The sequence below is a fragment of the Trichosurus vulpecula genome, chromosome 4, assembly GCF_011100635.1.
Source record: "Trichosurus vulpecula isolate mTriVul1 chromosome 4, mTriVul1.pri, whole genome shotgun sequence".
NCBI classification, from domain to species: Eukaryota; Metazoa; Chordata; class Mammalia; order Diprotodontia; family Phalangeridae; genus Trichosurus; species Trichosurus vulpecula.
In genome coordinates, this window is record NC_050576.1 from 65,022,154 (window position 1) to 65,045,624 (window position 23,471).

Genomic DNA, 23,471 nt, shown 5'->3' on the forward strand with positions numbered 1-23,471 from the left:
AAACAAAGCTGGGCAATGGCCCAGTAAGTGACTGGTCACCAAAGGTTCTGATTGGGAAAAAAATTCTGCATGTAGAATTTGGGAAAATTGGCTGCATTCTGAATTTGAATTGTCCTTCCCCTCCCCCACTCTACCCTTAACTCCATGATATTCCCCTCATTTTGCTGATGGAGGCAACAGAAAATTACAATCCACAGAAATCCCCTTTCCAGCCAACCTTGGAGGATTGCATTGACTCAGTAAAGTGCAGTTCTCCAGGGGAAAGGGGTCAGGGGAGAAGGCAGGGACAGGGTGGGCAGCACACCAGTGTCTGCCTCTCCCTGGATCTATTGCTCCAGGGGATGACAAATGGGAAAGGGGTTAATCCTGACTAGGGTGGGGTGGGGAAAGGGAGTGTGCCAGGTCAGGCCTAGCACAGTCTCAGGATCCGTGCCCCCATCCCCAAGTGGGGTGGGAATGACACCCTGCTATGAGAAGTCAAGGTGAGGCTTGCAGCCATGGGATCCCACAGGCAAACTCGTGAGCCAGCCAAGCCTCCAGTGCTTGGTGAAGGGAATATGGAGGGGCGTGGGCCCTTCTGTGTCCTCTTAGGTGGTGTCTGGAGAGGTCTGGCTAAAATGTGTCACTGATGGATGGCCCCTCAGGGAACAGCCAGCCCAGATGCAGGACCAGAGTCCGGATACCCAAGATGCCACCCTGGGGCATGGGCTCAGAGACCCCCAGGGCAGCCTCCAACCAGACACACTGCCGTTCATCATCTCCTTGGAAAACCTCCAAGTCAAGAATGCCCAGAGGGAGAGAAGAATGGGAGATGGCTTTGCAGCTGGTGGCTGAAGGGTGTGTGGTCAGAGAGCGTCCCCTTGGGGCAGACCACGGAGTGAATCCTCTGCTGGAAGAAGAGAATCAAAATCTTGGAAATCAACCCAGCAGAGCAGGAACCACCCCAGTCAGATCAATTCTCTTCGGAGGAGTGCTTGGCCCGATGTACCCGTTCTTCAGCTCGAACCCGTATGAGCTCTGGAGACCGCTTTGCAGGCAGCTCTGGCCTTTCCACACAATTGTGCTGCCATCAAAAGAAGCTGGGATTACTGCCTTCAGCTTCCTCCAGGCCTGCTGGGTGACTCAAGGCAGCAGCAGTGATGGAGTCACCGGCCCAGCCACGCCTTGTGAGAACCTCTGACGCTGTGAGGCTGCTTTGGGTTCTTCGGGAAGATGGCTCAGGGCCATCCCCTGGATTTCCTGCCCCCCTTCGCACACCCTGCTCAAAGGGAGAGGGCCTGGGCCGCTCCAGTTCTGAGAAATCTGTGGAAGATCTCTGCATATATGCATTAGGAGGATCCACATTTCTGCCTCGTTGGGCCAGGGGATCTTCCAGAGAGTTCAAGTCCCTCCTGGTCCTCCAGGCACTCCTCACTGTAACGTGTTTGGTGTTGGATAACTCCATCTCCGAAAGGGGACGGTGGCTCTTCCACCTGAGGGTCTCTGAGGAGGGCTCTTGGCTACTCCTCTCCATAGGCTCTGATGGCTTGATAGTAATACTGCTCCTGGAGACCACTGTTTCCGGCCTGTTCCTCGGGGGCAGGTCTCCGGCTTGATCAGCCTCTGTGATCTGCCGTGTGATATCATTCTTGTCACACCCTTTTCATTTTTGATGCTGGTGGCTTACTTTCTTTTTTTTAATGAAAATAACTAAAAGTTTATACATTTGGCTGTTTTTTCCATAAAACCAGCTCCTAGTTTGATTTATTAGTTCAAGAGTTGGTTTTCTTAATTTCAATTTTATTAATCTCTCCTTTGGTTTCCAGAATTTCCAATTTGGTGTTTAATTGGCCATCTTTAATTTCCTCTTTTTTAGCTTTTTTAGTTGCATGCCCAATTTATTGAACTATTCTTGCTCTATTTTATCCATGTAAGGATTTAGAGATATAAAATTTCCCCTAAGAACAACTTTCATTGCATCCCATAAGTTTTGGTATGTTGTCTCATTATTGTCATTCCTTTGGATGAAGTTAATGATTGTTTCTATCATTTGTTGTTTGATCCATTCATTCTTTAGGATTAGATTATTTAGTTTCCAATTAATTTAATCTCTATCTTTCCATGGCTCTTTTTACATTTAATTTTTATTACATCATGATTTGCAAAAGGATGCATTTAATATTTCTGCCTTTCTGCATTAGATTGTGAGGTTGTTATGCCCTAATACTTGGTCAATTTTTGTGTAGGTGTCAGGTGCCACTGAGAAAAAGGTATATTACTTCTATCCGCATTCAGTTTTCTCCCAAGATCAGTCAAATCTAACTTTTCTAAAATTCTATTCATTTCCTTAATGTCTTTCTTGTTTATTTTGTGGTAAGATCTTTCTAGTTCTGAGAGGGGGAGATTGAGGCTCCCCACTAGTACAGTTTTATTATCTATTCCAACAACTCCCTTAAATTTTCCTCTAAAAATTGGATGGTATTCCACTTGAGATGTGTGTGTGCGTGCATGTGTGTGTGTGCATGCGTGCGTGTGTGTGTGTGTGTGTGTGTGTGTGTGTGTGTTTAGTAATGATATTACTTCATTGTCTATGGTACCTTTTACCAGGATGTGGTTTCCTTCCTTATCTATTTTAATTAGATCTATTTTTGCTTTTGCTATGTCTGAGATCAGGACTGCTACCTCTGCTTTTTTTTTACTTCAGCTAAAGCATAATATATTCTGCTCTGGCCTTTTACCTTTACTCTGTGTATCCTTCTGCTTCAAGTGTGTGTCTTATAAATATCATATTGTAGGATTATGGTTCTTAATCCACTCTGCTATCCACTTCAGTTTTATGAGAGAGTTCATCCCATTCACATTCACAGTTTTGATTACTATCTGTATTTTTCTCTCCATTCTATTCCCCCCACCCTGTTTTTTCCTTTCTCCCTTTCCCTCCTCACTAGATTATTGTTTTTGACTACCACTTTCCTCAATCTGCCCTTCTTTCTATTAGCCCCCTCCCTTTTCTTCCCATTACCCTTACTACTTCTTCCCTCCTTTCTATCCACTCCCTCCCTTTTCTTTCCATTTCTCCTCCTACTTCCTATAGGGCAAGTTAGATTTCTATACCTAACTGAATATGTTGTTCCCTCTTTGAGCCAAATCTGAGGAGTGTAAGGTTCAAACAATGTTCATCTCACTCCTGACTTCCCCTGTACTGTAACAGGTTTTTGTGCCTTATCAAGTGATGTAATTTACCCTTCTCTGCCTCCTCCTTTCCACTCCTCCCAGTACAATTCCTTTTCACCACTTAATTAGATATTTTTATCATCACATCAAAGTCATAAAGGTCTTAAGGACACCTTTCTAGTCTCCTGGTAATCAAAGAAGACAGGGTATTGTTTTTTTTTTAAAAGAATGAATTCAAATTCAAAAGGAAATGAAATTTTACAAGAATGAATGTCAAAAAAAAGAAGTATCTGAAGAAGCAAAGGGAAAATTTGACTTCTGTTCAGATTTTGGAGGTTGAAAAATGTCATACAAATGATAAAAGAAAGCAGAAGGATCCCTAAAGCCAACAAGTAGGTATTGGGCCCTTCAAGGATAGGACAGACCTGGGCATTTTGAGTAATGATGTCCCCCAAGGAATGATGGTGTGAATCCATAGGATACATCAGCTGAGACAGCATGCTCTAAGTATCAGTGGAAAAAGAAATGATGGTTGATGACTGATGGGCACTGGATCAATTGTCTGCTGACCTAATAAGAGATGTCTTCTGTCTTCCTAGGGCATGCATTTACAGTGTGATAAGAGAACTTCTCCAGATTTGTCAAACTGAACTGTAGTATCCACTTCTCAAAATTCCCTTGGGCATAAATGGTATTGGCAGAAAGACTCAAAAAAAGCAGATTATCAAATCTTAAACAAAAACCTTTGCAGATATGTATATGGTTTACATCACAGCTACCCACCAAAGGAAAAGGATTTGGAAAAGAGAAGAATACTTGGGAATGGAAGCAGATGGTTAAAAAGATTGCATCTGAGAATGGCATTTGGAATTTTGGATCACAGGTTTTAATCTAGGAATGATTAGCTCCTGTCCAGAAACAGAATGCATCCAATAAAAGACTGCTAGGAGTGCTAGAAATCTTCTAAATCTAATCCCAATAAAACTGAAAAGGAAAGGGAGAGAGAGAAAACTGTGTTTATGCACTAAACTAAATACTAGAGAGTGTAGCTTCGATGTAGGATGAAGATTGGCAGTAAAGACACACAGAGATTGGAAGGACAGACAACTTAAGACTGGGATCTGATAAAAACCCGTGGCCTCAGATATCTATCCCTAACGTATTTTCCCCTAAACCTTTCCTCTTACAAATTTTTCTAGTATAGTAGAGGGCACCACCATCCTCCCAGTCTGCTAAACTGGAAACCTGGGTGTCATCCCTGACTCCTCACTCACACTTCCCACATCACCACCCCCATTTTCAATCTGTAGCCAAGTCCTCTTGATCCTATCTATCATAATAGCTTGCTGGTTGTTTTCACTTCCTCAAGTCTCTCTCCTGCAGTCTTTCCTCCATTCAGCTGCCTAAGTGATCTTGCCAAATAAAGCATCCTTCTAACTGTATTATCTAACACCATTCAATAAAATCCAACGGCTCCCCATTACTTCCAGGATCAAATACAAAAATCCACTGTTTGGCTTTTGGAGCCATTCATAACTTGGACCATTCCTTACCTTTTCAATCTCCTTCTACTTACTCCCTTCTGCATATTCTTCCATCCAGCAACACTGGCTTCCTTTCTTCCTTACACAAGAGACTCCATCTCCCAAGTCTGTGTGGTCTTACTCTCTGGTCGCTATGCCAATAACGTTCTCCCCCATAATCTCTGCCTTTTGTCTTCAATGACTTCCATCAAGTCTCAGCTAGAATCTTACCTTCTACAAGAAGCATTTCTTAGTTACCTTAACGCTAATGCCAATAATTCCTTCTCACAAAAGGAAAGAGAACTAGTTGCCAAACAAATTGCAGGAGAGTAGTAATCCTGGTCCTAATGGATTCACAGGAGAATTCTATCAAACTTTTAAAGAACTTGTTCCAACACCACATAAATTATCCTCAGAAATTAAGAAAGAAAGCACTTTACCAGATTCCTTTTATGAGATAAACATTGTCCTAATGCTATTGCCTTTCCTTTGAGTTAATCTCCAACTTATGCTGTGTATACACACATACACACACACACACACACATGCACACACATACATATTGTCTGTACATAGTTGTTTGCATGTTGTTCTCCTTCCCTCCCCATCAGACTATCAGCTCCTTGTGGGCAGGTCTGTTTTAGCCTTTCTTTGTATCCTAGCACTTACCATCATGTCTGGCCCAGGGTAACTGCTTAACAAATAGTCTAGACACAAGAGCACAAAGAACAGATGACAAGCAGGATGAACTAAAACTCCTAATATAAGGAGTCAAATTTAACCTGATAGATGTCACTGAACCTGGCTGGTATGAGACCCATGAATGGAATATAGCCCAGAAACGTTACACTTTATTTGAAAAATAGGGGAGGTTGGGGGTGGGTGGTGGAGAGGAGGGAAATAGCCTTAAATATATTTTTAAAATATATCATTTTTTTCATCTATAAAATGAAGTACTCTCCCTCTTTACTGCCTCTTGAAAGCTATAACTCCCTCAAGGCAACAACCACCTAGAAAAACCTTTCCCTATTCTCTCATCTGGTAATCTGCTCCCTCCAAAAATATTTGTCTATTTTTATATTTTTATGTATTTATTTGTTTGTTTATTTATTATGTACATGCCATCTTCACCTGCCCCAATAGAACATAAGCTCCTTGAAGATAAGTATAATTTCATTTTTTGTCTTATATAGCTAGAATCTGTTATGATACCTAGCACATAGCAGGCATTTCATAATTGGTTATTGAATTAATTTGAATGAATTGTCTCTAAGGGCCCTTCCAAATCTAATCTAAGATCAAGAATGTGCTCATATAAGGATACATAAGACCTTAAAGGGAAAAATGTGGCAGAAAGCATTGGGATAAAGACAATGGTGGCAGAAATAGAAGCAATAGCATAATGAACAATCCATTGGACAATAAGAAGAAAAAGTGGGAGATACACATTTTATTGCATGTGCATATATCACCAGGTACAGGAGTACTGTAGCAAAATCTAGATTAACAGGCAATATCTCAGAGACATTTATTTTTAAAGCAGGAAGGAAACCTTCTCCTTTGTGATTCTTCCCTTCTCAATTTTCCTGTCTCCCTACATTGTTCCACTATTCCATTTTGTTCCTACTCTAAAGGAGAATTTGAAAAATAAACCAGAACAAATGCTCCTCCCACCTTCTAAATAGTTTAATGATCCTAGATATACTGCTGCAAAAAGAAGCTGATCTGTATTCTATTGGTCTGAGAAGTTGGGGCTTTTGTCTGTTCCTCCCTCAATCCAGAACTGATTTGAGATACATTCCTTTATTCATTTCTTTATTTCTTAGTTACATCTGCTGAGTGACTCATAGGGTCATGAATTTAGACGTGTGAGGGACCTTAGAAACCATCCAGTCTTATTGGCCCAAAGTCCCACAAATGAAAAGTGGCAGAGCCAAGTTTCAGAACTGAATTTTCTGAACCTGAATCTAGCCTTTTTTTGACTTTACCATTCTGGTCCCTGGCTCACCTATGTGACTTACCATCCCAATGCCATCCAACAATGACAGGCCTGGATCCCTAGGGATGTGCCCATGTGATCAGCTTGTCTATCCATAAAGTCACATCAGAGCCCTGGCCCTCACACCTATAAAAACAACACAGATCCCAAAGCAAAATAGTAGGTAGAGACAGCACCGAGCTCTGTGGTAGGATTGACATTTGCACAGGGGTGCAAAGGCTATATCACAGCAGACAGCAGTTGTGGGGGTGGCAGTAGCCAGGTGAGAAGGAAAACATGAAGGAGGAAACAGGATGTGATTTTTTATTAATTAATAAATTTATTTTAAAATTTCAACCTTCACTTCAAGGAGTTTTAAATTTTCTCACCCTCCCTTCCCCCTACCTCTCCATGGTGTACTGCAATCCGATATAGGCTCTACATATACATTCCAATTAAACATATTTTCACATTAGTCATGTTTTATAGAAGAATTATAACATGGGAAAAACCACGAGAAAGAAAAAGAATCCAAAACATAAAAAATAAAAGAAAATAGTATGCTCAACTTTGCATTCAGACTCCATAGTTCTTTCTCTGGATGTGGACAGCATTTTCCATCATGAGTCGTTTGAATAGTTTTAGGTTCTTGCATTTCTGAGAAGAGCTATGTCTATCAAAGTCAGTCATCACACAATTTGGCTGTTGCTGTGTACAGTGTTCTCCTGGTCTTGCTCATTTCACTCAGCCTCAGTTCGTATAAGTCTTTCTAGGTTTTTCTCATGTTCTCCTGTTCATCATTTCTCGTAGCACAATAATATTCCATTACATTCATATACCACAATTTGTTCAGTCATTCCTTAATTGATGGGCATCCCCTCAGTTTCCAATTCTTGGCCACCACAAAGAGAGTTGCTATAAATATTTTTGTACACATCGGTCGTTTTCCCATTTTTAAGATCACTTTAGGGATACAGCCCTAGAAGCAGTACTGCTGTGTTAAATGGTATGCACACTTTTATAACCCTTTGGGCATACTTCCAAATTGCTCTCCAGAATGGTTGGATCATCTCACAGCTCCACCAACAATAAATTAGTGTTCTAACTTTCCCACATTTTCTTCAACATTTATCATTTTCCTATTCTGTCATGTTAGCCAATCTGATAGGTGTGCGGTGGTGCCTAATAGTTGTTTTTATTTGAATTTCTCTGATCAATAGTGATTTAGAACATTTTTTCATATGGCTATAGATAGTTTTAATTTCTTCCTCTGAAAACTGCCTGTTCATATCCTTTGACTGTTTATCAATTGGGACAGTGTGATTTTTTGAAAGGGCTATGTAATGATTCTGGTGCTGCAAACAACCAGGCTTGTGACTTTGGACTTGACCATTTTGGCTTCAGTTCTCACCCAGCATGTGAGATGATGCACTAGATGCTCTCCCAGGTCCCTTCCATTCTCTACTTATGAATCCAGAAAGGTGAGGGGGGGAGTAGCATGATCCCAGGTTTCAAGATTACACGTACTTTTATACCCAGTTTGACTTTTAGCAAAAACTGTTATCTTCCAGAATTGGCGTAACATTGCCACTGCTCCAGATAAGAAGCATGAAAGGGAAAAGCATGGGATTAAGCCAGTGTCCAAGGCATGGTTTTCTCACACCCATACAAAGAGAGCAGTTGTAGATGATGCAAATTGGTTAAATCTTTAGATCTCCATAAGAATTTTCCCTGTTTTCCTGGAAAAGCTAAGGATAGGGAGGAGCATTTCTATTTACAAAAAGCATTTATTTTAGGAAGAGAGGTTCCAACAGAAGGAACAACTGAAGAAACTCTTCTTGATCCTTGCCTGACAAGAGACCATGGTCAAGAGAGTTGCAATTATCGGAGCTGGTGTGAGTGGCCTCACCTCCATCAAATGCTGCTTGGAAGAAGGGCTGGAGCCTACCTGCTTTGAAAGGAGTGGTGACATTGGAGGGCTATGGCAATTCACAGTAAGTGATATTTCCTTAACTCTTCTATATTAAGTATTCTGACCAGCAACTACCTGGGAAGGTGACCTTGGTCACTTTACCTCTCTGGCCCTCAGTTTACCAGTCTATAACTTGAGAGGGTTCACTTAGATAATCTCCAAGTTCTTTCCCTGTCTGTATGAGGAATTGTTCTGTAACATTTGAGATAAACCCAGTGGGATAATTCTATTTTTGCTAGGATAGAATAATCATGGCTGGCATTTATGTGGTGCTCCAAAGTTTACAAAGCACTTTGTGTATCTTAATCTCATTTGATCCTCACAACAACCCTGTGGAGGCAGATGCTATTATTATGCCCATTTTCCAGAGAAGAGGTGGAAGGAGAACAAGTGACTTACCTAGGAGTTCTACATCTCATCCTCTCACATAGGTTTCCCTTTTTATTCAGCCTTAATCTATTATTGCCTGAATAAGTGGTACTCCCAATGAGGAAGATCCCTCTGCAGCAGGTCAGTTCTGTGATTTAGAGGAAGTTGCCTAAGGCACTGAGAAGTTAAATTACTTGACCATGATCACACAGACAAGCCTATGTCAGATGTGGGACTCAAGCCCCTACCTTTGTGACTCTGGGGCCCTTCCCCATGCTTTCTTTCTCTCTCACACTTGCAGGTAGGTAAATTCCACTGAAGGTGGTATTTCTCCCCATGTCATTTGGAATATTGACTTGTTGAAAGTTTTAATTACTGAAGGATAATAACAATTTCTTCTTTGTGATGTTTTTATAGGAATATGTTGAAGAAGGCAGGGCTAGCCTTTATAAATCTGTTGTTACTAACAGCAGCAAAGAGATGACCTGTTACTCAGATTTTCCTTTCCCAGAGGATTTTCCAAACTTTGTGCCACATTCAAAATTTTTGGAATATCTCAAGATGTATGCGAACAAGTTCAACCTTCTGAAATGTATCCAATTCAAGGTATGTCACTAGGAGTTGTTGCTTGGTAGAAATATGCTTTCCACATATCTTCTTTTGTTGCGTTCTATCTGAGACTCAAGTTCTGTGCTTGAGATTGAGTGAATGGCAAAGGTCAGTGGTAATTGGCAGGATTCCATCATCCCCTGGAGACTTTTCAGTTAACCTGTGAAGGGAAATATGTATTCATGCCATATAACCCACATGTAGAAACCTGTCTATGTATGGCCTCTATCTGAATGGCCACAGGTTCTAATCCATATAGAGCAATGGTATCAAACACAGTCCTATACCCACAATTCCTGGGTCTCTTTTTTTGTTGCCTGGAAATTCAGGACTCTTTGAAGGATGTGGGGAGGAATGATATTTGCATACTCTGGATTCTTTCTTCCAGACTGTTGTCCGCAATGTGAAAAAATGTCCAGATTTCTCTACCTCTGGCCAGTGGGAGGTAACCACCGAACATGAAGGGAAGAAAGAGTCAGCCATATTTGATGCGGTCATGGTCTGCACTGGTTATCTCACAGACCCGTTTTTGCCACTAGATACTTTACCAGGTATAGTATTGTCTTCTAAGTCCCTATATTTTTTAAAAATTATCTTCTTATTCATGTATCTGGTTTAGGATTTTTTGAAAAAAAATCACAGTGTTATACCATGTAGATATACATGGGCCCTCTTTTCTTATTCTCTGTCTCTATTCAGATGACTCAGAGATGTATATATCTTTTGTTAGTATAGTATTTCTTTCTCCTGAGTTCCAGTCCCACATCACAAACTGTCTGTTGCACATTTCAAAATAGATTACTTTAGGCATTTCTAATTTAAAATGTCCAAAATAGAACTCCTTGTATCACCCATCTTTCCTTCCATACTTCTTTCAGTCACCCAAGTTCACAATCTATCTCATCCTCAACATCTCACTCTCCATCCCTCTACATATCCAAGCAGCTGTCAGATCATTTCATTCCTCCTCAACATCTCTTGCATCTATGCCCTCTTCTACACTCATCCAGCCATCACCCTATTTCAGATCCTCATCACCTTTCCCCAGACTACTACAATAGCCTCCTGATGCATCTCCATCCTCTACATCACTGCCATAGTGATATTCCCAAAGCATAGGTCTGGCCATATGGCTTCTCTATGCAATAAATTCCAGTGGCTTCCTGTTCCCACTGTGTTAAAATCTCTCGTCATTTAAAGCCCTTCACCACATGATTCCAATCAGCTTTTCCAGCCTTATTTTCCATCACTCCCTTTCACACATTCTATGGTCCAGCCAAATCGGTTTTCCTACTCTGTCACACACAAGACTGATTTCACTGACATGTGGATGAAACCTTCCATATCTATTTTCTCTCCCCCATCAGAACATAAGCTGCTTGGAAGAAAGGACCATCTTACTTTCAGATTTGTGTGTGTGTGTGCTTCATCATTACTACTTTGGGATTTTCTTAAATCATTGTGTATTGCTGAGAATAGCTAAGTCATTCACAATTCTTCATTAAACAGTATTGCTGTTACTGTATACAGTGTTCTCCTGGTTCTGATCACTTCACTTGGCATCAGTTCATGGAAGTCTTTCCAGGTTTTTCTGAAACCATGCTGTTTGTCATTTCATATGCCACAATAATATTCCATTACAATCCTATACCCTAGCTTGTTTAGCCATTCCCCAATTGATGGGCATCCCTTTGATTTCCAATTCCTAGCCACCACAGAAACAGCTGACAAGGTCTTTCCAGATCTTCTCTCAGTATCTGGCTGGCTGGTCACATTTTCTGAGAAGGGTTGGTTTCCCACATAACAGAAATATATCTGATTGTGTAACAACAGCTCCAAAAATTATTTTCCAGTAACTATACCTTTTTCATTTGGTGCTTTATGGTCCACTGACTTTTGGCATTAAATTACCAAGCTAAGGTATTTATATTGCCAGGTGATTTAAACCAAAAGACAAGATAACCAGCCCATATCACTGAGCCAACTGAAACTAAATAATAATCTATTATCCTAAAGGTAATACAGGATGAAGGGCCTGATACAGAAAGCCAGTAGGTTTAGATTGAGTTTCTGGCAGTCTCCAAATCAACCCTGACTTGAATCAGTGTCTCCATGAGTAAATACCATACCAACAAATTTACTGTTTATGATCCATTTTCTTGCCAGCTATGAATAGTAACAGCTGACATCTGTTCATGTTTAACAATTATTGTCACAATCTGGGTCCAGGGGGATAGGCATTGTCTCTTTCTCCATTAAGCAGACTCTCTGGAGCCAGATGGACATAGTCCAAACTAGGGGAGCATGATTACCTAAAAAGAAGGACAGATCCTTTTTCTCTCACTCTTTAGTTCTTTATATCATTATCCTGGGGCTTGGGCGGGGGTGGGGGGGAATTGCTAAAAGTTAAGTTTGTCTCAAGTCTAGGTTTTGCTCAAAGTGGGAGGAGGAAAGTGCTAGAGTGTACTCACTGTGCATTCTGTATCAGGTATAGGACAGCTACTTATTTCCTTCACATGAAAGAAATGCTAAATAAAAAGATGTTTAAACAAGAATTGACACAAACTTTTAAAAAGGATTCAGTAACTTAGAACTATTATTATACTGCCCTGAAAGTTTGAAACTTAAACAGCAAAATATGAAGCATCTTATAGAATTTCAGAATAGGTATTTTTGATTTCTTCTCTACTCTGTAGTCTCTCCCCCGTCTCTTCTGTCAATCTAGACTATGGCTTGAGCTCATTCTTCTATCTATGGTTGTCTTCTCCTCCAAGAAGCACTGAATGGATATTGTGCCTACCGGACACTGTGTGGTATCATATTCTATAATGCAGCCAGCATTGCCTGACAGTCCCAGGATATCTGACCTGTGGAAGTCAAAGAGCTGTCTCTAATGCTAGAGATGTCTATCTCAAGATCACTGCTCAATCATTGAAAGAACACAAAGCAGAAGAAGCATTCAGAGCTCAGGGATCCCATCTTAGATTTGCTCAGCCAACATGTGCTTTAGCTATCACATGCTCATAGTGCACTTTTTTCTGCTGGTGTTAGGGAAAGGGCAAGTTACCCCTCTCCAATGCTTCATTTGAAGCCCAGGGAGAGAGAACTATTTGTACCAGTGACAGGAAGGAAGATAGCAGCTGAAAGATGTCTCTCTTTATTAAATTAATGTAGCCCCTCTTCCCTTTCACCATCACGCAACTAAGGAACCAATGGTAGGATAGCTCCATTATCCCAAAGCACTCAAGTCCTACAGTGCTGAGCCAGCACACATAGTCATACAGAAACAGGCAAGGCAGCACCATGAGGTAGCTGCCCATCCCCATATATATTCCATGTGGCTATACCCATAACACCTCAAGGTTTTCAAGGTGATCAGTGTTATCATCTTGTTCAATCCTTAGATCCTTCCTTTCCAGTAGGTGCCTTTATCATATGTGACTTATAGATGAAGAAACCAACATTGATAGAGATTGAGTCACTTGTCTGTGGTCATACAACTTGAGAGGGTCATGAGTAGAATATGAACCTAACTCAGTCTTGAAAGTACATCCACTGTATTTTCCATTCTGCCATTATGTCTTTCACAAGCAGTGAAAGTACAAGACCAGATCAACTGAGACCTTTGCAAATGTTTCATCTCTCCTACTAAATTAGACATTCCTTCCAGGAAGTAAAATGTCTTTCAAATCTTTGTGCCTTTTAAATTTTTGTGTACCCCTAGTGCCTAGCATTATGCAATAGAAGATAGTAATTTGTGTGTTCAATGAAGAGAACAATTTACATTTCAAATTCATTTTGCTGTGATAAATACATTCAGAATCAGATTGGCTTTACTGTATGGGTTGGGAATGGAAGAAAGAGGCATGACATTCATTAAAAGTGGACATCACTGAACATGGTGAATTTGCTTCTAAAAAGTTTCATGTAAATCAAATTTTACAAAATTATTCTTTTTCTATAACATCACAAAGCACTTTATAATTCAATGCCTCAGATGATCTCTGAGCTCAGCCTTAAATCTACTACTTCCACAGACACCTGGGTTCAAATCCCACTTCTGACAGCTAACAAAAATCCCCAAATTAACCTAAAAGTAGCTTAGGGAGGCAATGTAAACACAGAGGGAAATATATTGATAAATAGAAGTAAGAAGGAAATTCAAAAGGATACAGACTAGTAGGACAGTATGGAAACTACTATGTTAAATTTGAGATAAACCAAACCAATAACAACAATAAATAGCTAACATTATTATAGCATTTACTCTGTGCCAGGCACTGTGCTAAGCATTTTTTAAATATCATTTCTTAAGAGCTTCATAACAAACCATGGAGGTAATTGGTTAAATGATTTGCCCAAAGTCACAAAGCTAGAATATAATTGAGGTCAGATTTGACCTCACGTCTTCCTGACTCCAGGCTTACCACTCTATCTACTGAACCATCTAGCCATATGTAGTGGAGATTTATGTTCTCCTAAACAGTCCTTTATTCTATGCTTATTTGGATAAGGAAATGTTTGTGTATATGAGTGTGTTGATTTTTCCCCCATTAGAAGGAAATCAAGAGAATAGAGACAGTCTTTTTAGTTGTTGTTTATACTTATACTCCCAGTTTTAGCATAGTCCCTTGGACACAGTAAGCACTTATTAAGTGTTTTATTTATTTCTCTGTCTACATATCTATGTGCACATATATCTACCAATCTTTCCATCCATCTTTCTACCTAATTATCCATCTCTCTATCTGCGTACCTATCGATCTATCCAATCTCAAAAAAGGAAGCCACTGGCTCTGGGGTCTGAGGTCCTGAGTTCAATGCCCACATCTGACACTCTTGTATGTCCTGAGGCATGACTTATCCTCCCTGGACCTCAGTTTCCTCTTTAAAATGAGGGCTAGACTAGATACTCTCTATGTCTTCTTCTTAGTAAACATCCTATGACATCGTAGTACAAAGACAAGAGATTGCAATCCTTCTGTGCCTTGAATGTTTCGGGAATTACTGATGCAAAAAAAAATACAACCAAAAAAATGGATGATTTAACTTTTAAATCCATCCCCTCCAAATAGGGATTTCAGGGTATAATCAATACCCTCTCCTTCCCAGTCACTAGTTATCAGTAACTTTAAGCATTTAACAATGGAATGTTTGTCTGGATGAATCCTATTGTTTGAAGTGGGACAATTCACTCAATAAGGAAGGAAACAGATTGTCATTTAATGAGGACTAACAAGGAAGAGACTTTCACGGTGATTTTAGCTCAATGCAAACATTCGAATCTATCAGAAATGGGTTCTATAAATTGAATCTAGTACCCAATGCCCTGATCAAATGTGGGTCCCCAGAAAGTTACCACAGGTTTGAAGGATGTGGCTCTGTTCTTAATTAAAACCATAATTCACAATCTCCAATTTTTGTCTTTACATTGTGAACCAGAAAAGATATATTGTCTCAAAGGAAACTGTCTTTAGCCAAATTAAGGGATGAAAAAATGTCCCACAAACCGTTCTCATCCAGAAGGATACCAGCAATGAACAGAGGGAGTGCATACATACAAAGAACACATATGATCAGGGAATATGTGGAGAGACACACATGTAAATAAACCTAGGTGGTGAAAAAGTATACGTGAAAACAGAAATGTAGAAAAAAATTTGGCTTGGGCACATGGATGTAAGGTATTCACATAGGGCATTTTTGGCCAGAGAACCCATGCAACTGAGGCAAATAAGCACTTCAATTCTGTTGTCATTCACTCATTTTTCAGTCATGTTCCAATCTCCATGAACCAACTTGGGTTTTCTTGGCAGAAATACAGGAATGGTTTGCCATTTCCTTCTCCAGCTTATTATACAGATGAAGAAACTAAGGCAAACATGGCTAAGCATGCCCAGGGTCACACAGCTAGGAAGTGTCCTCTAACACTCTAATACTCTGCTACTATCCTCTAGTGATGCTATGGAGCTGCACTGCTGCTCTTTCTGGGGCCTCATTGCATTGCAGCTCCACTCACTGCTGGGCACTAAATCTCATCATCTCTACTTGGCATTAAGTTTCTCTTTTCACTGTAAGACTATGCTCTCCATTCAGCATAGTGAAGGTCTCTTTCTGTCTGACTGCTGGGGCTGCCATCTTCTGGTCTTCAGCTCTTCCACCTCCAGGTTACCTTTACTACTCTCTCAACTGAGGTGCCTCAGAAAGCTAAAATCCTTTTAACCCTCATGGCCTATAGATATGATAATCTCACCTAGCCCAAACAGCAGTAAAGAAAAAATAGCAGAAACCTTCAACCTAGGAATAAAGGTTTTTGGTTTTCTTTTTCTTTTTCTCTGGTATCTCCAGCTGCTACCCAAAATCCCTGACCGCAATAAAATATTTGATTTTGGGTTAGTAAATTCCTTTTATCTATAGTTAAATTCTCAGTCTGCCTTGCCTTGACCCATTCTTACACAACACTTCCACAGAGGATCTGTGTGGGGATGGAATAATGAGTTTCCATGAGTCCCCCTTTCCCTAAAAGCTCCTGGTTGCCCTTAAAATAAACCCAGGTACAAGAACAAAAGTAGGCCTAACGGCTTCTATCTTAGTTCCTTTATTACAAATTCCTGCCTTTAATGTACCTTCCTACCAACAGCAAAATCTCTGGTCTTTGTTTAATGCTGCCAACAACAGACCTCATCAGTGTCCTTGCATGAGTCTATAATACAGTTAAGTTTGAAGACACAGACACACAGCATTCTTGCAAATAGGATAGAATTCAATTATCTCTCTTTGGCTCAGTTGCCTTACCTTGACATGAAGTCAAATGTCATGCCCAGCTCTGGGTTAAGAAAGGAGAGAATAAGAAAGAATGAAAAAGAGGGGGACTGAAGGGGCAGCTAGGTAGATCAGTGGTTACAGTGTAGGGATTGGCATCAGGAAGATCTGAGTTCAAATTTACCCTCAGACATTTACTAACTGTATGACTCTGAGCAAGTCCTTTTTTGCCTACATTTCCTCACCTGTAAAATTACCTGAAGAAGGAAATGGCTAACTACTCCAAGATGTTTGCCAAGAAAACCCAAATTAGATCACGAAAAGTTGGACATGACTTAAATGATTGAACAACAAACAATGCTTTATTAATCATGAATGAGAAAGAACAATGGATTTGGGGAGAAAAGATCTGGTTTTCGTTGCTCCTCTACTTATTTATTACCTTTATGACCTTGGACAAGACTTTTGGGATATGGTTACCTCATCTGAAAAATGGACTAGATGATGGATGTGGACAAGATGGACTAAGGCCACTTCTAGCTCTTAATCCTACAAAGTTCTTTAAGGCCGGAAAGGACTTCTTTATACTAAAACTCTGTGATAGAGACAGTGGTGCAAATTTTATTCAAATTTTATTCAAAGAGCTTGTCAAGTCCCTCATTTCCTCTCTTTTGTTTTCCTTTGTAGGTATCAACACCTTTAAAGGTCAGTACTTTCACAGCCGGGATTACAAGCATCCAGATCTGTTCAAGGATAAGAGAGTCCTTGTGATTGGCATGGGGAACTCTGGTGCAGATATTGCTGTGGATGCCAGTCATGTGGCTAAAAAGGTATGGACTTGATGGTTACTAACTGTAATTAAAATGTTGTATAAAATGCGCTGATATGCTGAATGTCCTTTTAAAAATGTAGCTCCACTTCATTATTGATCAATTTCAGAGTTAATTCTGAATTTATTATTTCTCTAGAAAGGAAGAAAGGAAGGAGGGAAGGAAGGAAGGAAGGGAGAGAGAGAGAGGAGGGAAGAAAGGAAGGAAGGAAGCAAGGAAGGAAGGAAAAAAGGAATGAAAAAACAAAGAAAGAATTTAAAAAAGGGTCCTTATCATGACAAGGTTTACAAAGTGCTTTGAAAAATAAAAATATTACTAATAATAATGATAATAGGTATTTAAATAGGGCTTTAAGTTTTGCAAAGAACATTAAAAATACTAAGTCTTCTGATCTTCATAGCAACCCTATGAAGTAAATGCTAAACAATTTGTCTATTTGCTTCTAGGTCTTGCTCAGCACCACTGGCGGTGCATGGGTACTCAATCGATTTCTTGACCATGGGTATCCTACGGACATGATGTTACTTTCTCGATTTAAAAGTAGATTAAAAGATTACCTCCCAACTTCACTTGTAAACTGGTTACTTGGCAAAATGGCGAGTAGCTGGTTCAATCACGGAAACTATGGTTTGATTCCAGAAAAGAGGTAATTTATGGGCTTCTATTTTGTGCTCTTAGACAGAAGTGACTCCAAATTTCTCAGTAACTTTTGCAAAGCTGAACTGTTGCTTCTGCTGCAAGATATGCGGTTTTTTTAAACATTTGGAAAGACAGAGTATAGAACCACATCCAAGATTAAATTTGAGCACGGGACAGATGTGTGGGCTTTTGCTCCAATAGTAAGGAGAAATTGTATCCTATAGTTTCCATTTGCAGTCTCCTTAATGACCACAAAATACACCCTCAACAAGACAATCTCAACTCAATTCAGCAAACATATAAGAAGGACCTAATATGTAAAATGCACTTTGGAAAGAAAGATAGCTGTGACATTAGCTTCTCAAGATACTTAGTCTTCTAGAGGGCATATGTTCAACTACATATAAGGGCCAGAATAAAACAAATAGGTAGGAGAGGCTAAACAAAATTCCATGAGTAATTTGAGGAGAGAAAACTTTCATCTACTAGGGTTCATCTGCTGGAGTGGCAAGATGGAGGAGAAGAGGGTGGGTGTAGCTGGCAAAAGAATGGAGGGAGAGACACAAATTAACTGGCATTTATTAAACACCTACAATATACCAAGCATTGATGATACAAAGTTTCTGACGAAATGAAAACAAAAATGAAAAAGTCCCAACACTCAAGGGACTTACATTATATCAGTGAAGAAAACACGCACATAAATAAACATAGAAAGATATATGTATGTGTATATATGTAGGGGTGCATATATAAGAAGTTATATGTATATGCACAGATATATACAAATATAATTATACATATACATATGTACATATATGTGTGTATATGAATATATATACATAGATGAGAGATTTATATATACACACACACATATCTATATATATATATATATGCATATACACACAAATATATACACATATATATTTACACATATATACATATGAGAGACCCATGAGCAACCTCAGAAGAAGAGTGCTATGGGAATATCTCCAGTTATTCTCAGAAGATATGGTGTCAAAAAGATGGATAGAACTAATCAGGAATCACTGAAATTTGGAAAAAATAACAAAGGACTGCTGAAGGGCAGGCAAAAACCTGAAGGTCCATCTCCTTTCTCGGAATGTTGGTCACACAGGAGCCTGTAAGTAGAAGTCATTATCAGAAATTTTTAAATCCTTCCCTACACAATTTCCTTCTCTAAAGCGTGACACCTCATATTCATTAAAAGGGGAGGATTCCAGAATCAAAGCCAGGATCAGAGGGAGGTCAGAGGATAAATGAGGCATATTATTCATTGGTGAACCTCTTCCATCTCTGTTTTTATTTAGGACTTTCCTAAGAGAACCAGTACTGAACGGTGAGCTCCCAGGGCGCATACTCACTGGGAAGGTGTTGATCAAACCTAGGGTGGAGAAAGTGAAGGAAAATTCTGTGGTGTTTAAGAATACTCCTGAAGAAGAGCCTATTGATATAATTGTCTTGGCCACAGGATATACTTTTGCTTTTCCTTTCCTTGATCAATCTATAGTGAAAGTTGAAAACAATCAGGCTTCTTTGTATAAGTACATATTCCCTGCACATCTGGAAAAACCAACACTGGCTGTCATTGGCCTCATCAAGCCTACAGGATCCTTGACTTCTACATCAGAAGTACAAGCCCGATGGGTGACACGAGTCCTAAAGGGTATGTAGGTGGCAAACATGAGTGGACAAAGGAGCAAGAGGGCAAAAAGTGAATATGGTTGGAGGGCAGGGTGGTTCTCAAATTTTGTCGAAGTTGAAATGATGGCTGATTAATTTTAGAGACTAGAAATCTTAATAACTCATCAGTTCTTGCTTAAGACAGACAGAAACTCTAAAAGCTGGATTTATATTACTATTAACTGGGTCACAAGGTAGTGATGACTTACATTGTATCTCTGAATGTCAAGAAAATAGAGACTACAAAATAAAGGCTGGGTCTATCTGCACTTATAACCCAGCCCATCAGGTATTTTTGTGAAATTAATGGGCCTAATTAAGACACTAAAATGATCTTAGTGAAAATATTTCAGTCAAACTGGTTGCTTGGTACAGTGATATAAGATTTAGGTATGTTTCTAACCATTGATTAAGATGTTGATGCCAGAGTGGAAGACATTGCTAAAGTAGTACCCTCAGAAATCGCTCCCTCCTTGATACTAGTTATCATGTTGCTCAATGACTTGGATGAAGGCATGGATAGAACACTTTAAATATGCCAATAAGACAAAAGTGAGAAAGCACTGTAGGAACACTGGATTGTGAACCAAACCAAAAACATCTTGACAGGCTAGAACCTTGGGACATATCTGGAAAGTAAACATTTAATTAAGTGAAATTTAAAGTCCTACAACTGGGTTGAAAAATCAACTTCACAAGAGCAAGATGAAGAAAATGTAACTTGAAGCAATTTAGGCAGAAAGACAAGGATTTGGCAGACTTCATGCTACAAACATAATATGAGTCAACAGTGTGATAATGCAGCCAAACAAAAAGTTGCTGTGATTCCAGCTTGCATTAAGGAAGCATGACTTCCAGAACAAGAATAGTGATTATCTAACTGTACTCTGCCATAGTCAGACCATACTTAAAGTGTTCTCATTACTTCTGGGCATTATATTTTACTAAAAATATTGATAAACAGGAGAGCATCAGAAACAGGATGATGCGAATGGTGTAGGAGCTTAAAACACTACCATATAGGAGTGACTTAAAGGCACTGGGGAAGTGAAGCCTAGCAAAAAGAGACATGGAATACACATGGTAAAAATATTTACACTTACAAGAATATATGTATCTGACGTGGCCTCAGAAGACTTTACTAAAAACAATGGGTAAAAGTTGCAAGGAGACATATTTATGCTTGATTTCAGGAAAAAAAATTCTAAGTATTAGGACTATCCACAAATGGAATGACCTGCCCTGAACAGTAATGAGTTCCCTCTCCTTAGAGGATGATCATTATTCCAGGACACAGCAGAGATTTTTATTTAGGTATGGTTTAGATTGACTGGCTTATGAAATGTTTCCTAACTCTGAGATCTGGTGATAAAGGACAAACCAAGTGTCAATTGACTTAAATTTTACTTTTCTGTGGATTACTTTGACATCATGCAAACAAAGATATGGTAAGCCTAAGTCACAAGGATTGCCTTGTGACCTATTAAGCACAATTTGCCTTTGTGGAAGGTTGCAATGGCCAGGAACCTAAACCATTGATTTTGTCACTCTCTCAGGTGCAAGAAAAACAGTGTCCAACTTCACCAATTAAAAGTCATGGTACTTCATATGTTTTGCCCAGAGTTTTAAGAGATGCCTAAAGGAAATCTTTAATTTTATCTTGCAGGCTTGAATAAACTACCACCACCAGAAACCATGAGAGAAGACATTAACAGAGTGAAAGCAAATAAAGCCACTGGGTAGGCTATGTCCCTTAATTACTTTCATATGCTATTTTAATTTGCAACCAAAATTTTTAAAACTTTTCAGGATTCAGAGTAAAGCATTTCCCTAAAGGACCAATGATTGGCATCCTAACCAGAGATGGCAAAAGCAGTGAATTTCAAGCAGGAGAAAAAGGGAGTATCAAGAACTCTGGCAGAGTTCCAGGGCAATCGTTATTAGGATTTGCAGGTAAAAGAGGAAATGAGGGGATCCAGCATGTCATGTCAATGAGGACACTAGATAATTACTGTCTACCATGTCAAAGAATAGGGATAGAGACTTTACCTGTGGCTTAACTGACATAAACAACTCCAAGGTCAGGAAATTCTTTCAACCAATGCAGGTCAGCACCTTCTCTGAAACTTATGGTTTAGAGAGTTGTGTAGAGAAGTGAAAAGTTATGTGATTGCCCCGGACCATACAGCCAGTCAGAGGCAGAAGTTTTAACCAACACCATCCTGGATTTAAAGTCACTTCTTAATCCATTATACCATACTGATTCCCATGGAACTAGAATTTCAGATATATGACAGTAGGAGGGATGTCAAGAAAATTAACATCATGGTTTGGTCTGGGTCCAGCTAGATATAGTGCATTCTCACCAATCTGGACAGCATGGTCCCAGGATGGCTGATTCATGGCTGAGTGGCTTATCTACTCCAGGGCATGATTTCTGGAGTTTCTGTTGAGAGATTACAGCAAGAGCAGGAAAGATATTGAAAATAAAGCCAGGATGAAACATTGGGCAAGCTAGATAGAATTTGACTCTTACCAATTAGAACAGCCCAGCCATAGAACAGTAGCGTTTTTAAAAGGAGTTCACTTTATAGGTAGGAATAGCAGAAGTATTTTGAGACTAGGGGGGTGGAGCCAAGATGGCCGCATGAAGGCAGCATCTTACCAGAGCTCTCTCACAAGGTCTGTCAGATTCCCATAAAAAAGTGAATTTGAGCAGATTTGAGAGAGAAACCGCGAGCAGTCTGCGTGGAGCAAATCTCCGAGCCAGGAGAGTCTGAAAGGCCGAAGGCACGAATCTGTAGGCTCCGAGAGAGCTCAGTGCGGAGCTGCTCCAGACCAAAGCGGAAGCAGCCGGCCGGGAAATCCACATGGGAGACAGGCTGGGAGAATGCTGGGCGCCCGAAACCGACGGAGATCCCCAGGCCACCCAACACAGGACGGCAGTCTGTGGAAGCGACGAGAGGCAGCGCCACGCCACCAGCCGGGAAACACCAGCTCCTGAAGCTTGCAGCCCAGAAACTTGGCTTCTCGAACTTCTGGGACACATAATGGCCAGGTAAACAGCTCTAATCCCTCCCCTCCCCACCCAGAGAATTCCTCAGGGAAAAAAAAGAACATTGGAACTGAGCAGAAAGTAGTGGGGCTTCAGTGGTCAAATAGTAGAAGTTCATCAGTCCCAGAGGGACAGAGTCGGCAGGGGTCAACACCAGGAGCCCAGACGTAATCTTGCTCCCCCAGGGGAAGTGCCAGACATCAGCTCAAACAACAAACAGCTGAGACCATTGCTGAAAAGCAAGTGCTGGAGAGCACCCATAGGGAGTGAGATGTCAGGGAGCCAGACCCCTCCCCCACACCTCAGGAAACTGAAGGCTATAATTCTAGACTCACAACCCCCAGAATAAGAAAGCTGGGACAGAGAGCCCTGAGGCCCAAAGGCAGAAATTTGTTGCAACGCTAGGAAAAGGCAAAACAACAAACATGAAGAATACAAAAAAACCGAGGACAATAGATTCTTTTTATGGAGACAGGCAGGATCAAAATGCCAATATGGAAGAGGACAGCAATGACACTGTAGATACATCGGATGCCTCAAAAGCTAATATGAACTGGTCTCCAGCCCAAAAAGCACTGCTGGAAGAGCTAAAGGAGGATTTTAAAAACCAAATTAGGGAGCTAAAAGAAAATATGGAAAAAATATTGGCGAAATGGCTATGGAGATTCAGAATCTAGAGAGAGAAAATGACACCCTGAGAGGTAAAATCAACGAATTGGAAAAGGAGACTCAAAAGCAAAATGAAAACACTAACTCATTAAAAATTAGAGTTGAGCAAGTGGAAGCTAATGAATCTATGAGGCACCAAGAAGTAGTAAAGCAAAACGTTAAAGCAAAAGTAGTAAAGCAAATTCAAAAAATAGAAAAAAATGTGAAA

General features: G+C 40.1%; 1 protein-coding gene across 1 annotated transcript in view; it reads left to right on the plus strand.

Moving 5' to 3' along the window:
- The window catches only part of LOC118847464 (dimethylaniline monooxygenase [N-oxide-forming] 1-like), a 41,768-nt gene that overhangs the window by 8,868 nt on the left and 9,429 nt on the right, over positions 1-23,471 (plus strand). The window contains exons 2-8 of the mRNA XM_036755947.1: positions 8,451-8,648; positions 9,413-9,601; positions 9,993-10,155; positions 17,054-17,196; positions 17,643-17,842; positions 19,167-19,522; positions 21,206-21,278. Coding sequence (XP_036611842.1) covers positions 8,517-8,648; positions 9,413-9,601; positions 9,993-10,155; positions 17,054-17,196; positions 17,643-17,842; positions 19,167-19,522; positions 21,206-21,278 — 1,256 coding nt within the window. The 5' untranslated portion in view covers positions 8,451-8,516. The remainder of the gene's footprint in view (positions 1-8,450; positions 8,649-9,412; positions 9,602-9,992; positions 10,156-17,053; positions 17,197-17,642; positions 17,843-19,166; positions 19,523-21,205; positions 21,279-23,471) is intronic.